Source organism: Manis javanica, chromosome 5, assembly GCF_040802235.1.
Source record: "Manis javanica isolate MJ-LG chromosome 5, MJ_LKY, whole genome shotgun sequence".
Lineage (NCBI taxonomy): Eukaryota > Metazoa > Chordata > Mammalia > Pholidota > Manidae > Manis > Manis javanica.
In genome coordinates this window covers 20,345,714-20,364,507 of record NC_133160.1, presented here as the reverse complement: position 1 = coordinate 20,364,507, position 18,794 = coordinate 20,345,714, and the positions used below count along the sequence as shown (strand labels likewise).

At 37.5% G+C, this 18,794-nt stretch overlaps 1 protein-coding gene across 2 annotated transcripts in view; it reads right to left on the bottom strand.

Moving 5' to 3' along the window:
• SAMHD1 (SAM and HD domain containing deoxynucleoside triphosphate triphosphohydrolase 1) overlaps positions 1–13,399 on the bottom strand; it is a 40,510-nt gene extending 27,111 nt beyond the window's left edge. Inside the window, exons 1-4 of one of the 2 annotated variants that reach the window (XM_037012780.2) lie at positions 13,099–13,399; positions 9,427–9,493; positions 4,954–5,026; positions 364–524 (exon numbers count right to left, since the gene is read on the bottom strand). In XM_037012780.2, coding sequence (XP_036868675.2) covers positions 364–524; positions 4,954–5,026; positions 9,427–9,493; positions 13,099–13,306 — 509 coding nt within the window. In that variant the 5' untranslated portion in view covers positions 13,307–13,399. The remainder of the gene's footprint in view (positions 1–363; positions 525–4,953; positions 5,027–9,426; positions 9,494–13,098) is intronic. The other variant, XM_037012779.2, reaches the window with a different exon arrangement.
• Between the last annotated feature and the right edge of the window lie 5,395 nt (positions 13,400–18,794).

Below are 18,794 nucleotides of genomic sequence, written 5' to 3'. Positions count from 1 at the left end.
ATAACTAAGGTGCCACCTTCTCTAAGCTCATGAATGCTTTTCTGATTTACATTATTTCCTGTCAGGTAAGAACATGATTTGGTTTCAAAGGGCAATTCTATACAAGAGAAAATAGGGGGTACAGGAAAATTAAATAATCAAACTCAAAAAGTTAGTTATATCAGTAACCAACACTATTGGTTTTTAAATAATAAACACAAATTTTTGCATCCAAATGACCTGTCAATAGATATTTTCATTATCTTTCCAGGAAAGATGTGAGATAGTTTATAAGGATACAAAAGATAAGATAAGATAAGATAAGAATCATTTCATGAGACAGAAGGCACTTAACTGTAAATTCCCCATCAGTTCCCTTCTTACCCTAGACTATGTTCAAATCGGTTGTGCGAAGCTCCTGGAAAAACATAGTAACCACTTCCCAACTGTTTAATATATCGAAGCCGCTGAAATTGAGGAGTGTCAATGATTCGGATGAGAAGAGGGTGGAGTTCAATGTGGCCATGGATAGGATCATTAATTACCTAGAAAATTAAGTTTAATTAATGAGTAATAACATTTAACTCCATCTAAAAATTTTGTGCACCATTCCTAGCTACAGTGCAAAGTCAAAGCTATTTGATGTCCTCAAGAGTACTACTTAGGGAAATGATAAGATGTTGATATCCCCTTATTTAACTTTTCACTATCAGACAGATCAAGTGTATTAGAATCTGGTTATATTTTACTTCTTCCTAGTGGATTCTCATAACACAGAGATAAGGATTTCAATCTTTTTATTATGCATATTATTTAATTAGCCTTTAATAAGCTAGTCTTGTATTCAACTTAAACATAATCACTTAACATACTCATTCAGATCATATAAGCCATATTAGTACCCATACTGTGCCTATTTTTTCCCTAAATGTGTCTATAACTTCACAATTATTCATTACTCTAAGATTAAACAGGGGCTTTACATATGGGTCATAAATTAGTGCCACTCTATACTTCTTTAAATAAAGATACATCTTTCTTAACCGTCCATAACTGCCTTTTAAAGAGAAAGCTACAGAATAAAAAAGGAACCTGATAAATGATCTAATCCATGATTTTCAAACTGCTTCAAATTGTTCCATGAAGTTCTTTAAAAATACATGGAATTCTGGGCAATGAAGGACCTTATTAATCTTGTTTACTGCCATTTTCTCAGAACCTACCAGAGAGTGCCTGGTATACTGTAGGAACTGAAATATGTTTTAAATGACTATAGTTGAACCACTACTGCAAAGATATCTATGTTAACATGCTGTTATAGTTAAAGTGTACCATGTCTGTACACAGAAATTTATAAAGTATGAATTACAGAAGCTCAATGCTGTAAAGTAACTTAAAGGGGTCACCTGATCTAACATTTATTTGAACATACTGTTAATACGGAAGTTATTTCCTTTAAAAAGAGCTCAATTCAAGTTGGGTAACAACAGCCTGAGTCAAATAATGACTAGAATTTATAACTTGTTTAACAATACATGTACATTAATAAAGATTAGACTTATGGTTGATGTTTAGTATTATATTAGTTTTTTCCATCCTGCTCTATAAAACCACTTTATCAAGTCAGTCATCTCTAATAATACACCAAGAATGATGTCAAAGTATTTCAGGAATAGAAGGAACAAGAGATGTCTTAATTCAACCCTGTGAATGTCCTTATCAGTCAGAAAAAGTTTCATAATCTTTAAATATATGAAAATCATACACTCGTCTATTCCTTCTCTTTTATATAAGATTAGGGTAACCAAAACAAATGAGAATCTATTTTACTAAAAATTATCAAGGAAAAATTTTACATCTATTTTATTAAAAATTATCAAAGACAAATTCTACAATCAATTTTAATTCATTTAAAGGACTAGAAGTCTTCAGTCTATTTTTCAGGTATATTAACTTTGTGTATGTGTATAACTTTTTTTAAGACATTTATTTCACCCTAAATATACTAAAACAAAATAAATTTAAACAACTTTACAAAAAAGTAACTCAATGAAAATTATTTTTAACTTAATATATATACACATTCTTCATGTCAAAATGCACCACGAGCGCTTTCTCATTTTACTAATCCTAATAATTGCCATTTTAATGGTTCCTTTTCATTGATGAACCAACATTTCTAAACCATTCCCTTAATACTGGGCAATGAGTTGTTGAAAATTCTAATTACATTATTTCATATTCCCTTCCAAACTCTTTGTATGTATGTGCTACTGACATGTTTTGTTCATTGTTTGCAATCTTTTATTTTTGTTCTTCCAGTATTATTTAATTAAACTACTCTTTATACAGTCACATGGCTCATTTACTTGTCACTTTTAAAGGCTATATGATATTCTATTGTGTTACTAGCCACGAAGGATCAAACAATTTTATTGTCTATTAGGTGTCTTTTGTATATACCAAGCACTGGATATAAAATGAGTAAGGCACCGTTACAGCTCTCTGAGAAAGACAACAGAATCTATGTCAAGAGTACTAGGAAAATAGAATGGAGAAAAAAAAAAAAAAAAAAGGAGGGTCAGTTCTACTTAGAAGAAAAGAGAGAAAAAACGCCAGAAAAAGATTCAGAGCTAGTGATTCTAAGATTTAAAACCTACTAGCAAGAGAAGGTACAGAAAGTGGATATTTCACTCTCTTAAAATTCATTAACCCATAGGACAAATCAATGTCAATTATGTCAAACACTGCAATTCCTCCTCACGGTTATACAATTCTGGCTTCAGAGGCCAAGTGAACTAATTTTAGCATGAAGAAACCAGAGCCAAGAATAAAAGGTTGTCACTCTGGGTTAGGCAATGGTTTCTTAGATATGATACCAGCACAACAAGCAAAAGAAAAGATAGATTAAACTGGACAACATTAAAATTAAAAACTTTTGTACTCCAAAGAATAGCACCAAGAAAGACAATCCAGAGAATGGGGGAAAATATTTGCATATCATACATCTGATAGGAGACTTGCATCTAGAATAAATACTCTTACAATTTAAATCAGCTGTGGTGATGACCTGAACAACCCTGTGAACTTTCTAACAAACAAGGACTTACATACTTTGCCTGAGTTGAAAGGTATATGAATGATATTTCACAATAGCTGTTTAAAAAAAAAAAAAAGAGTAAAAGGTAGATACCAAATTAGGGTAGGAGTCAATTCTTTTTCAACTGTACTGCTAATGAAGCTAACTAGATCTTATAAGGTATCAATTTTATCACTATATGGTGACTCAAGTACTTAGTACCTTTAAAAGTTATTTTCTACAACTGTAATTTATACTTTACAAATGAGATTAAACAATTTCCTGTTTCTGAAGAAAAACAGAAAAGAAAAAAAGTACCAAATGAAACCACTGGCTGCCTTAACTATTATTTCAAAAATATTTTTGTTGTGAATTATAACTGTGAAAATGTGATCTCAGAGATCATTTGAAATGATTCCACCTAATAAAGAAAACTCACCTTCTGAACTATGCCCTACCTGCTTCTACATCCTATGCTGCTGGTACTGAGGAAGGAGAAAATAAAATACAGGACAGTAACTTTCTTCCAATTGCAGGACCAAATAGTTAGATATCGTCTTTGGTAAGTGATCATTCTATTTATTTCTTCATAAAAAGAATGAACTATTTTAATATTAGGTAATTTTTTCAGAAAGGGCTGGGATTTGATTATTCTTCAAATAAAATATCTATTGGAAGAGCAGCTACTTTGTCTATAAAAGAACATTCTTATAGGAGTGAACCAAATGAATTCATTAAATATTTTCAAACATGGCTTTCAAGGGAAGATAAGCAGGCTAACTTGCAAAAGTAAAACTGAAACGTGTTCGCATAAGGATCTGAGAGAACTCAAACACTACATTAAATACATAAAATACCTGATGAAAAATGCAAATGATGATCACCCAAAAGGGTGCAAAAGGGGAATGAATAGGGCTACATTCTTCTAGATCTGAAACTATTATTTAACCTATAGATGCCAAAAGGGTGAACAGTAAGGTACACTTAATGTCACAAACCAATTGAGAAACATTTTTGAAATTATGTTATTAGAATTATCCTGAAGAGTCTGTGAAAAAAATGCAAATTTTGTGGTCTCGACTCTATATTCCCAAAATCAGAATTTCTGGGATTGGGGCCAGTTGATAGCTTGCTAAAATGATTCTTGGGACACTGGGTTTGAAAAACAGGGTTTCTGACATCTAGAAGGGCCTCGAAGAGGAGAATATCAACAATTATTGATAGATTAAACTTTAGGAATATATCCACGCTTTGGACTAGTATTTGACAAAAAAGTCTACCAAATTTAAGAAAATTTAGTACAACTTTAAAAGTTATTCTATGACTGAGGGGTAATTAGGGCTATGTGTGCTGATGTGAATGATTCTCAAAAATACAATGTTAAATGAGTTTAGAAGGTTACTTTCTGTGAAATAGTTTATATAAAAATTTTAAAATGTGAAATAATACTATACATTGTTTATAGCTACATACACATGTAGTAAAAATAAAAAAGTATTTATGAAAATGAGTAAACCAAATTCTGAACAGGGATTACTTTTCGGGGAGAAAGGACAAAAACAGAATTGAGAAGGGGTACATAGGGGGCCTACTGTTTCTAATATTTTGTTGTAAAAACAACAGATCTGAAGTAAATTAGGCAAAATGTTAAGCTCTGACAAACTGGGTAGTGGTCTACTTATGCTTTTCCATATACTTAAAATACTTTAGTTTTTTTTCTGATTTAAATATTCTGTTCTTATTTTAGAACATGCAGCAAGTTTAGAAAAGTAAAAATCCATTATGCACAATTCTATTACTGAGATTCCTTCCGTTATTTTTTAAACGAATTCTACATAATTGAGTTATATCATTTTATATTAAAAAATATGATCATAAACTCATATTCCTCTTACCTTCATTGTATCAATGGACATCTCACCCAGTCGTTGGATATAATTAAGCAGCTTCTTTCTCTCCCCCAAGGTTCTACAATTACAACAGGATAAGCAAACATCATTATTTGCTTAATAATAATACCTAGAGTATATAATAAACTCTAGGTCATCTATACTAATAAAAATATGTCATATTAGAATTCATAATTCAAACATGCTCCTCCTAGAAACTCTCTCTTTCCTCTGCTTCTAAGACATGAAACCCTCCAGGAAGAGTTTCTGCTCTTGGGATTTCAACATCTCCTACATCTCTACTGAATGCTCAATTTATACTTGAAACTTATTTTAACCTAACTGAAGTCAACACCTATCCTCATGATCCTGAATTTGCATGGCTCACGTAAGTGAAAACTCAACATAGCACTCTTCAAAGTAGAGCATAATATCAAAATAGAAATACCATTTGACCCAGGAATTCCACTTCTAGGAATTTACCCCAAGAATGCAGCACTCCAGTTTGAAAAAGACAGATGCACCCCTATGTTTATCACTGCACTATTTACAATAGCCAAGATATGGAAGCAATCTAAATGTCCACCAGTAGATGAATGGATAAAGAAGATGTGGTACATATACACAATGGAATATTACTCAGCCATAAGAAAAAAACAAATCCTACCATTTGCAACAACATGGATGGAGCTAGATGGTATTATGTTCAGTGAAATAAGCCACGCGGAGAAAGACAAGTACCAAATGATTTCACTCATATGTGAAGTATAAGAACAAAAGAAAACTGAAGGAACAAAACAGCAGCAGAAGCACAGAACCCAAGAATGGACTAATAGTTACCAAAGGGAAAGGGACTGGGGAGGACAGGTGGGAAGGGAGGGATAAGGGCGGGAAAAAAAGAAAGGGGGCATTACAATTAGCATGTATAGTGGGGGGGGTATGGGGAGGGCTGTGCAACACAGAGAAGACAAATAGTGATTTTACACCATCTTACTATGTTGATGGACAGTGACTGTGAACAAGGATGTGGGGGGGACTTGGTGAAGGGGGAGCCTAGTAAACAGAATTAATGTCCTTCATGTAATTGTAGATTAATGATACCAAAATAAAATTAAAAAATAAAAATAAAAAAATAAAGTAGAGCATAATAATGAAAAAAGGACTTTGGAATCAGAATTGGCTCTCATCTGCACATGTTATCTGTGTGACCTAGGGCAAATCACTTAAATTTTCAGGACATTTATTTCTCATCTATAGCACAGGGATAATACCTCACAGGGATTTACCCCACAGGGCGAGGGAGGGATTAAACAGTGTGTTTCTGCAGTGGGTTACAATAAAAACTCAGTTCCTGCCCTTGAGAACTACAGGAGAACTTCAACTATGATCACAGGTGTTACACAAATTATAACTGATTATAAATTCAATATTTATCCCATCAGTTGTTTTAACTACAAGAACCCAGGAGCTTATGTAACCAAAGGGTGAATATGTATACAAGGTTATCTAAATTGGCCAAAGATGTTATATATGGGAAGGCTACATTTGTTTAAAAAACTGAGCCTCTGTCATATCAAAGAGAAGTAATTGTTGGTTACTGCAGTTAAGATACAATCAAATCAAATGCAAATGTCTAGGATACAAAGCAAGCCTTGGAAATGTAGAAGATTCCTTGGCAGGGGTGGCTGTTGGTTGCATGATCAGTCCATGGATGGATTATTTTATTGATTATAGTGGTCAATTACAAAGGTTCGAGTTTGACTTAAAAGAACCAGGTATGACTCATGCACAAATTAAACACATATGAAGGTTTTAGCTTTATTTATATCCATTTTCCTTTGTCAGTAATCCCTCTTAATACTCCCTCCCATTTTGAGAAAGAACTTCATAGGAATCAAACAGTTTGAAATCCTGTAATTCACTATTCTGCTTCATTTACACCTATAATAGGTTCAGGCATATCAGCCTGACATCCAGATAAATGTCAAAAGAAGCATCAGACAAGGAGTTAGTCTTTATTGATCTACTAGCTAATTAGATTGAAAAATAAATCCTTTGCTAAAAGCCCTAGACAGACTTGAATTCAGGAACACTACAACTGGCCTCTATGCTGTACCCTGACATCTACTATAACTACTAAAACTAAGAATGACTTTCTTGAGATGTATGGAAACATTATTACAACTGATTAATCATTAAAGCAACATATCTCATGTTTTATTATTCCCCTAGCCTCCTCATCAGTTTGACATAACAAGCGCAGGAAAAAGACCAAGCTTTGTGAAGTACCTATAGGTGAGCGATAACTAACCAGGTTAAGTAGAGTTACACAGTTGAGCATAATAGGAATCATAGCATCAAGTGCCAAATCTAAACCAACCTCACTGCCCAGTGTTTTCCTTAACCAATACTACAGTAAATCTCTTTTACAAGTATTTATTTTGCCATAGCCATTGCCAAAACAAAACAAAAAACCCTCCAGTGGCTCTTGTCACATATTTTAATCAGTGATATCTTCATGAATAGTCTTTTTGGGTTTTAATTAAGTGATGACTACTGGGTCATGGACTATAGTTAAATTATAGTAAGATTTTATTGCTGTATTTCATTTTTTCTGAAATCTAATGTTTCTTAGAACTGATGTGTACAGTTAATGTGACAATGTTTCTTATTTCCTAGAAAAACCTCAAATATCAACAGTTCATCATAAAACTGAGGAATTATAAGAAGTACTTGTTTAAACTGGATTCCCCCTAGAAAGCAGAGTCTAGGACAAGAGTTTGCATACAGGTCATTTATTTTGGGACATGAATCCTATGAATATAAGTGGGGGACTAGGAAAGGTGAAAGAGGAAATGGCGGGAGACAGTGTCAGGGTACAGTAATGTTGGTTGCACTTATGGTACTATATGAACATCCTCAGCTTATCCTACTGGAATCTTCAAAGGCAGCTCTGTCCAGCAGAACTTTCTCATGATGGAAATGTTCTGTATCTGCCCTGTCCACCATGGTAGCCACCAGCCGTAAGTGGTTATTGAGCACTTGTAACATGGCTAGCATAACTGGGGAATTGAAATTTAATTTTAATAAATTTAAACATATATCTAGTGGCTGCTGTATAGAAAAAACATAGTTCTGAAGAGTCCTGCAGGAGCCACCTAGAGTAATGAGATGCACACAAAAGCTGTGCCTGTAGTGGTTCTTTTGGAAGTTTGTTTATTCTTTTCACTCATGTGTCCCAAGTTCCTGGAATAATACCTAATACATAGTGAGCCCTCTATAAATATCTGTTGCATATATCAATAGTATTTGGGTCCACAAAGTATACAGTTTCCTTTCAAAGGAAGACGCTATCAGAATGAATTCCATTCAATTAAAATAGTAAGAATGATTATACATAAGAAACAGGGAGTAAGGAGGAGTTTGAGGGGATTGAAAGGGCTGAAATTTGATTATGAAAGAGGCAAGAGGGCCCTGAAGATTAGTACATCCAAAGGACACTTATTAAAGGTCAGTTAGTTAAATGTGCTAAGGTGATCTTTTTTCACAATCTAATTCCATTATCAATCACTAAGCAGTGGTGCATGAAGTTATTCAGTACACTCCTTTGTTTTCATTCTTTAGTTACTGTTACCACAAACAACATTCAGCTAAGTGGAATTTCGGAACAAAAGAGTCTTTCACCACGTTGCCAATTCTCTAATAAAAACAAAGTCTCCATTTTAAGGAATATTTAATTATTTGGCTCCTCAACTGAGATCTTTAAAGTGGACCTACACAAACCTAGACCCTAGAACCTTCAGCCACACACAGGGATCTCTACCGATATACATAGTTTATTAAGGGCTTATCATATGATCATCAGTTTACATACATTACATTGTCTCATTATTATTATCCATTTCATAGGTGCAGAAGATGAAGAGTTAAATAACTTGTCCCAAATCATACAACTAAAAAATGCCAAATTACCTTGGATAATGTCTTTAAATCTAATACCAGAGATACATTCCAGTCTTAAGACAGCTTCAAAAAGTCCTAGAAATAGACTTCAAGATAGAGTTGTAGCCTTAATTTTTCTTGCCAACATTTTTTTTTCTGTTGGTTCTATTTTCTAGTTATATTGGGTATATTTTCTACTCTGTATAATTCAATTATTCTTAACTTGAGAGTAAAAAATTTTCTAGGTTTATCATTAAATTATTCTGACCTTAAGAGAAAATGGTTGGTCACTATAAATTTCATCGAAGGCTTGTCAGCAAAATTTTTTAAATAGGAGCCATTAGTAACATTAAACATAAGACACACACAGCAAAAACCAACAAAAACAATTGTGTTAACAGGTGGGGGATTCTGTTTTAAAACTTTGTAGATTTAAAAGGAGGACAGTTAATAACAGAAATTGTGGGCTTTTTCCCTCAAAGGCAAATAAAAAGGTCAAAGTGTGCTTGGCTATAACTTGAATTTTATCATTCTTACCTTATTCCAAGATTTTCAAGATGAGACTCATCAAGATAGGGCAGTAATGAGCCTGTGACTTTATTTTCTATGGAATAAAAGAGAGAAAAAAGACGAATGATTTCAGTATTTACAGCATATGCTTCTCGATTTCTTCAATTTGGATCTCCTAAAATTGACTCAGATCAACATTTACTGAGCACCCACTACAGGTGGACTGTGCCGAGTACTACTTTTTTGATTTGCCACTTGGAAAGCCTTAATTTTAACTAGATAACTATCCCGGGAGGCTTTTTTTGATACATCAGGTGAAAAATGTAAAGTTAGTGGAGAAAATTATTTGCAAGGAAGTTCAGCTGCAAAACCACCACTTCCTTCTAGAACAGGTAAGGCTGGGGTGGGGGTAGGTAAAGAAAGGTAGTCTATTGTTATTCAAAGAGTCAGGTCAAAGCCGTAGCCTGTGGGTGCCCAACTTAGTGATTTAGTTTCAAAACCTCCAGAGAAAGGATATAACACTTGATTTTAAAAGACATATATGTGGTTTATTTCTTCTATATAATTAATTCTAGTCCTTTCTGACTTCAGATACCAGAACTGGAGTATTTTCAAACAATCTTCTTTCTAAAGGTAACAGAAAATGAGGAAGTAATTTTTCAAGAAGAAAAAATGTTTCAATGAAAATTGCATTTTTTGTATTTTTCTATCATAAAAAACTATCCAATGTAAAAAATCCAAACAATATAAAAATATAAAATATCAACTTATTTAAATTCTCCCATTAACCAATATTAACATTTGGGTAGTATCATTTGAGATATTTATGTCAAGTACATAATTTTACACAAATGAAATTATGTTGTTTATGTATTTTTTCATACCCAATATACCATAAGGATCTTTCTTGTCAATTATTAAACATCACCTTCAACTGCTGTCTTGTACCATAATACATTTAACCTATTGTTTCTGAGCCTTATGCTCCTTACCTCTAAAATGAGTATACTATAGAGATTTGTGCATTTTATGTACCTCAATAAAAAACTTTAAAAATAAAAAAATGAATATAACTGAACCTATGTCAAAGAGGTGTAAAGATTTTATAAGATAAAACATGTACAGAGCATAGAATAGTACTTCACACTAAATGCTCAAATAGCTATCACTATTACTTACTACTATTATTGATGGGTATTTTGATCATTTTTACTTTTTTTGCTATTTACAACCAATGGTTAAAAGAATGATCTTGAACATATTTCTCTGGGCACTGTACAATGGCATCTGTAAATTCCTGTAAATAAAATTTCCTCTAAGTAAAAAGGTATTGCCAAACTGTCCACAGTCAAGCTGATGGACACTTCCACCAACTTTACTGGTTTACCCATTTCTATTATCCATCTTTAAAATTTTCCAATCTAAATATAAAATTACAACTGAGACTGAATGTCTTTTTCTGTGTTTGCTGGCTGGTTGTCAATTGTCTGTTCTTGTGTTTTGCTCATTTTTCAATTTTTTTTTTCCCCTTGCTTTTAGATGATTTTAAAACTGGTTATGTTCTCCAATGTTTTTTTTTTTAATTGGCTTGTTTGTTCTATTATTGTTGAGAGGAATCCAGTGTTTTTCTGTTTGTTTTGTTTTGTTTATGAGAACACTTGTTAAGGTATAGCAGATACAAATTCTGGAGTCTAAAGTAAGTTTGGACTTACTTTGTAAGCAGACTTTAAGTGGACTTTATAAGCGGACCCTAAGTAAGTGGCTTAAAACGCACAACTCTACAAGTACAGCCAACAAATATACGTTAAGCCCTACCTACTGGCATGGTATGCATCCTAACCTTAAAATCCAGCTGTGCTTTTTTCTAGCTGAATGCTCTTTGGAAAGTTACTTAACATCTTTGGACTTCAAATACATCCTCTGAAAAAAATTTTGATTACAGTCTCTAAATTTCAGGGGAATTGTGAGACTGTATTCCAAAATGAGGAAAGGGACCTGCACCTTGTGCTTAGTTTTATCAAATAAAACCAAACCTGGACTTAGATAGGTACCATAGAAATAAAGACTTTAATTGGAAAGAAAGTACTGCAATAATAGTACACTCTGATCTCAGAAGCAAGCAACTCAAAAATCAAAAGGGAAAAAAAAGTGTTTCTTTTACAGGATAAAGGAGAGGCAAACAGAAAAAAGCAGAAATATTTGGAGAGGAAGTGACCCTCGTGGGGTCTGACAGGACAGTCTCCCACTGTAGTCAGCTGGTTCCCAGAAGCTGGTGAGGGGGCATATTCCACTTTTTTAGTGCCTGCTCAGGTGTGGGGGCAAGCAAAAGTTCAGGGAGAGAGAGAGAAGCCTGACTAAAGTTTGATCAAGACAAAGCACATAAGAAATGAGCGACTATAAACACTTGGTCAGTTTTTACCAATTAAAAGCATGTAGTGTCTTCTGCTAGCATTAGACAATGGGTTCAAGAGAACAGGTAATTCTGAAGGTTGATAAATTAATCTACAGAACACCACTGAAACAGAGAGCCAACAACAGTCACGTTTTGGAGACAGAAAATGTAAAATTACTTCATCCCCACCTGTTGCTACTCAAAGAAAATTCCATCCCAGCATTGAAGGAAAACAAAAGGGGGAAAGGCAAAGAGAGAAGCACAATTTCCTACACCCACCAAACTATTTTTAAGTCTTGAACCACTTAATTTCCTCTCACCCTAGTCCCCCAGCCTAGGCGAACGGGGCTCCACCCCACAAGTGCACAAGTTTACTGAATTTGCAAATGACACCACCTTCAATGACACCACCTTCCTATTGAACATCTCAAAGAATAAGGCAGGGGTTAAGCTTCACACCCATTAGGGGAAGTTGAGTAGATGTCAAGTGGGCGGATGCTTGAACTTGAGCCAGTAAGTCGCTTAAAACACAGAACCTGTGCAATTTCTCATGTGACATGGTCAAGTTGTAGGCTGCTGGGACTTCCGTGGTCAACAACTGCATAAGGACAGCAAAACATGATCATTACCAAGCTCTACAAGTCCAGCCAACAAACATACACAAGCCCTACTTACAGGCATGCTATGGTAGGAGATGGGGATTCAGAGATTTACAAAACATGCCCCTTCCCCTTTAGGAAAACCCCCAGTTGGGGCAAGGGGACTTAGCCCCAAAGCATATTCTAAGGTGGCAATTGTTCAAGGAGCTGCAGTAGCACAGAGGGGTGACGCATGACTCTGAATGACAGCAACCCTCGGAGCACGGTCTGGGGGAAAACGTTCTTCGAACTTAAAAAAGGGACTTGAGTCTCGCCTATCTGGCAATGGGGTGGCACGTTCCTGAAGACCCACCAGCGTTAGACCAACCGTCCCAGCCAGGTTCCCAATCCCCAGAGTCTGCTTCCTTCGTACGGGTCCCCAACCCGGGAAGCCCCACTTCTCCTTCCTCTATCTCAGGTCCATCCCTTCGGGTGCCTCAGGCCTTCGCTCTCTGCGTCCTTCTCAGGAGGCCCCTCCGCCTCGGGTCATCCTCGCCTCGGCTCCCGCCTCAAGTCCAGCCCTTCGGGTGCCTCCCGCGCCAGGTCTCCCTTCTCCGCTTTGGGTCCCCTTTGAGGCCCCTGCTCACTGCCTCAGGACACCCCCTCCTCAGGCCCGCAGTTCCCGCCTCGGGTGGCCGAGCCCGACCCTCCGCCCTCCAGCCCGGCTACCTCGGAAGCGTTCCAGCAGTCCGGGATCGCTGAAGCCACTGCGCCTTAGGAAGCAGCACACCTGCTCCGGGCCCCAGGTCTGGTGGTTGGGGTGGAGTTCGGGGCCCGGAGATCTCCCTGCCACTGCGGTAGCCGTGTTTGGCGGGGTTCTTGGGCTGCCACCACATCGGGGTCGCTTGGAGGGCTGCTCGCAGTCAGCTCGCTGCATGGCTACAACCAGCGCCGGGCGCACACGGTCAAGAACCGCGGCGCCGGGTCCGCGCGCAGGCGCACTGACAGCTCAGCGCTGGCAATGAGTCCGCTTAACCTTCCCTGCCTACTGGCCTCCTGCGCAGGCGCCCTGACACGCAGACCCTGGGGCCTGGCTGCCCAGTCACTTCAGCCACCCGACCCCCTGCGCAGGCGCAAATCCAATGGTCTTCAATCCCGCGCTGGCTTCGGGAGCCACTAAAAGCAGAACCAAGGGTGGTGATAAGGCGGAAAGCGGAGAAAGAATGTACCCAAGACCCGTGGAAGTCTAACCACTGTCGGGAGTAAGGGTTCTTCTGGTGAACTGAGTGTACCTTTCTCCAAATGAGTACTCCAGGCTTACCCTTGGCTGTGTATCAAATGCCCCAAATTTAGACAAGAAACCGTAAGGCCATCAGGCTGCCAGCATCTTCCCCGTTAAAAGTGGGCAAGAAGCTAAACTGGAAGACCCGGGAATGATTTCAAATCTGATGTGGAGGTCTCTTCTTCCATTTTTTACAAGTCCTACAGTATTGCTGGGCAGTTAAAGGGCCCTGGGAATGCCTATCCATGAACTCAGCCTGTCTTTGGGTTGTCAGACAGGAGCGGACTTCAAACTTCTCTGCAAAAGAATCAGCCCCTCTCTCCACTCCAGCTCCTTGCCCAGAGGAAAAGTGGCTGATCCGGTTACCGTTAAAAAGCAAAATTCAACTAAGTAAACAAATAGAACCTCTAATTGGTTTTATTCACTGATTCATGAATTTTGGGCAGCCTTCTATCTAGCAAGTAGAAAAGAACTCTGGGGAGCTGCCCCAAACGGAAGGTTTTTACTGGCAGAAAGGGGGTGGGACATGGAAGTTATAACAAAAGAAAGGATTATTTCAGGCAAGGCCAGCTCCTTTCCAGGGAAGGCAGGGGTCTCTCAAGCTGATTACCTCACTAGTGCTGGCCAGGAAGTTCCAGACTGACTGGTTAGTCACATTCCTGGGTAAGGCTGAAGCTGCCATTAGGTTAGGTATTAAGTCTTGGTTTGCTGATGTGGGGTTTAGCACAAATGATTCCATTTGGGGCCTATTGTTTCTTTTTAAACATTTCTTAAAATGTATCTTCAAAGATTTTTACTACCTAGTCCTAACAGCCTGTGCAAATGGCAGGCAACTCCGCCTCACTTAGCCACTCTGGAGCAGGACCCAAACTTCCCTATAAATCATAATCCATTTAATTAACTGGTAAAAGTGGTGTTACTACCACTAGTAACAGCCATACAGCCATTAAACCAGCCATAGACCCATGTAGGGATACAGGATGAATGAAGCCGATTATCAAGTTGTATGAATTTGTGGTCTACTGGACAGCAAAATATTTTTAGCAAACACTTAGAGCTTTACTGTACTACACACTGTTACACAGGTTTTACAAATATTAATTCATTTAAGTATCACAATAATCTTGGAATGTAAGTGTGAGAAACACACTCACTGGTCCAAATTCTAGAAGTGGACACGGAGACAAAGAGAATAGCAGAGCGAGGCTTTAATGACGGTCTTGCAGGATCAGGTGTCTGGTGGGCAGGCACACCTGAGGAGTTTGGCGCTAGCAATTTATTTCCTAGTGCGCGAATCCCTCCCCTGGTTCCTCATTGGCTGAGTACTACAGGGTTCACATTCTTCCCTGGACGTCGCCTAAGCCCGTTATATCGTTCCTTTCCATTTGTCTTAACCTTATTGGCAGGTTTGAAAAAACTAAAACAGGTATTGTCAGACCCACATCAATTCCCCCACCCCCACTCAGCCCGAGCAGCTTCTACCACGTGGCTCTTTGTTAATACCTTACTGTTAAAAATGTTGAAACATCCTAGTGGGAATAAATCACATTTAGGTTTTATACTCTTTCCTAACAGTAAGGAACTGAGGTACAGAGAAATAAGTAATTTGCCCAAGGTCACACAAGTAGGAAGTGAAAAAGTCTAGATTCAAACCCCGGGCAATCAAGCTTGGCTCCAAAATCCATGCTCTTAATCACTTTCCGACAATTGCTTGTTAATTGGAGTTTTGATATAAAATTATCTTATACTAGTTTACGCCAAATTTTCAATTGCTCCCTTGTCCCACAGACCCACGAAAAAAGTATAGCAATCCCTCAGCACAGAAGGGTCAGGCCCAGAAAAACATGCCCTTAAAGCCCATTATAATTTGAGAAAAGCCCAAACAGTTGCCAGGACTTGTGAAGCAAGGGGGTGAAAGAGGCAACAAATAGCATGTGAGTGAAAAACTCATATTTCAGCTTGGAAATGGTTGGTTGGAAAACCTGTATTTATAAAACTCATGGGAAAACCTGCCCTGACGACAAGGTTTCCTCCTCAGTAGGAGGGATATAAGCAGGGTTTTAAGTTTAATCGATGGGTTTGTTCAAAGCAGACGCTTTTGAGAACTTTGATTTTGTTTGTTAAAGAGTAATTTAATGCCATAATTATTGTTTTCACCCTAATTCCCCACTTTCTAAGGGCCCTAGATCTTCTGCAGGGTGGTTGGTTACTTGCTCAAGATCACATGACTGGTAAGTAACAGAACAGAGATTCAAAGCTGACTCCAAAACTTGAGTACATCCAATTTTCCACTTCATTTAACTCCGCTTAGGGTCCTGGTGATCTTATTCCATCCAGTTATTCCACAGCTTGGGAACAAATACCTGTTAGACACAGGCCCTGTGTTCTGGTCATACTGAGAGAAATGACTGCTCAAGTTGTTCTCTGATGTTAATCTTGCCTTAGTTAGAATTAAAAAAGACTGTAAATTTAGTGAATGTAAGGCCCATTGCTTAATAGCCTTGGATATCCCTCACAATTCTTACCTGCCCTTCCCCAGCTACCTTTACCCACCCAGCTAACTAGGCAATTTTATTACTGGCAGCACTAACCTTGTGGTTTTACATGTCTTTACAGCTTCCTTTTCAACCAGCGTGGCTGGTTCAGTGTCAGCTACCACCACTCTCTGGTTCTTTGCTTTACTTCCCCTTCATCCTTCACTGAACCTACTCTCCTCAAAACATTCTTTTTTTCTACTGCCCAAATCGTAAAGCCAAGCCAAAATTCTTATTAAAAAAAAAATCAATTTCTTTGATAAAGATAATGCTCAAGAAAGAAAACTTGGAAAACAAACCAAACTCTGTATATACTCACATACAGATCCAAAGATCACCTCCTGATATATGCTTCGTAAGTCTTTTCCTGCTTATAGAAATTTATCTCTGGATTTTTGAATTGTTCGGAAAACAGAGACCTTGCAACATGACAATAGCTACCATATTTGAGTACCTACTATGAGTCAGACATCCAACTTGTGCTTTACTTTATAACCATAATTTCAATTCCTCATAACAACCTCTTTAGATAGGTATTATACTAGTACTGGGTACTTACTAATTTCCCTGGCACCTGAGACATATCAGTGAACAAAAGAAACAGGAAACCCTGCCCTAGTGAAACCCATATCCTAGTTGGGGATATGAGTAGTGAATAATAATATAATTAACAGTAATAAATTTATGTTAGAAGTTGTTGTTTGGGGGGGGAAGTGTTTTTAAAGGGGAATGGAGGGAGAGAGTCACAATTTTGAATAAGGTGGTCATAATAGGCCTTTTGAGGAAGTGACATTTAAGCAGAGATTTGAAGAAGATAAAGGAGTCAGCTATGTGCATGTCTGGAGGAAGTACATTCCAGATGGGGACAAAGTACAAAGGCTTTGAAGCAGGAGCACGCCTGGAGTTGAGAAACAGCAGAGGCCAGTGTGGATGGTAAAGTGAGTAAAGAGGGAAGTGTCAAGAGATGAGGTCAAAGACGGAGCAAACTATAGAGGAACATGAGGGCTACAAGTTACAAGCAGTTCAGGGGTCCCGTCTTTACAGCTGCACATCCAGAGATGAGAGAAAGCCTCTGCTTCTTCAGTTCCAATGGAAAATTGGAAAGGGAATGACTTCAACAAGCCAGGATTGTATTCACTCCTGGACCAAATGCTGTGCTAAAAATAACTGACACAATCAGGTCACATACTACCCCTTGGGTGAGAGGATAAGAAGATAATTGTTTCTGGACAAAGACTCTGGAAAAGGCAAAACTGATGACAAAAAGAAGACCAACAGTTGCTTGTGTGTATGGTAGAGAGAATGTAGGAAGGGGAAGGAAGATCAAAGGGCACGGGAAAACTTTTTAAAGTGATGGATTGTGGCTTAATTAATCAAACTGTTCACTTAAAATGGGTATTTTATTCTATGTAAATTATACTCCAATAAAGCTGGAAAAAAATCCATTATAGTATATAACTTTAGATTCACATAATTTCCTTCAGGTGAAAAATAACTAACAAATTTAAAAGGTGACCTCTGAGTGGTGGAAAGTTTTAATATTCGCTCATATATATTCTAATTTTTCTACAATGAATGGTATTTTCTGTAACCAATTATTTCCTGAAGCGATGATGACCTAACTGAACAAATAAAGTAAATAGTGAAGTCCAACTTGGTTTGGTAGTACAGTGTCACACGGAATATTTGAACCCAGACCTCCACAGTCTCAGCCCTTAGAGTCCTATGCTGGACTCTAGACAGGTACTTCTGAACTTCCCTGGTAAGGACAACCTAAGACAAATAGTGACTCTGTGGCATCTTACTATACTGATGGATAGTGACTGCAATGGGATATGTGGGGGAACTCAATATGGGTAAATGAAGTAACCACATTGTTTTTCATGTGAAACCTTCATAAGAGTGTGTATCAATGATACCTTAATTTAAAAAAACAGCTTAAGAAATGGGATGCTTAAGAAAACTGTTAATACTCATCACACTATTGAATCTGTATAGTTAATAAACCCTCTAAGGTGATTCTAACCTTTGGAATATTTAATGGAGCCCTGCATAGATATAGGATCTGAAACCTCTGGAGCATTTCTTAACATAGTAAGGGTTTGTCATTGATGCCAAATAACCTCATATGTGTATTAGCTACCCCATCTGGAATCTATTATGATTAATCCTTTCTAGAAAGTCATCTTCCTTATAAGGCCATCTCTAACTGGGACTCCATACATGCCTAGAGTTAGGTGACCCTCTGTGGTTTTTCTATCTCCGGTACCAGTATCTTAAAGTGTACAGCTCTTCCTGCTCAGGTGTTTATATTATTCAGCAATGGGCACTATTGATATTTTGGGTTGGATAATTCTTTACTGGTAGGGCTGTGTATGGAGAGGAGGGCTGTCCTGATCATTGTTTAGCAGTATCCTAGCTTCTAGTAGATAACAGTAACACCCCCTCCTTGTATCAACCAAAGTACAAAAATGTCTCCCACCATGCCAAATGTCCCTTAAAGGGGCAAAATTACCCCAAGAACCACTAATCTAATTTCTCTCTCATATCTGTTTAACCATCCTCTGATCCATCCTCTGCAGAGCTTCCAGATTTCTCAACCTTGCCAT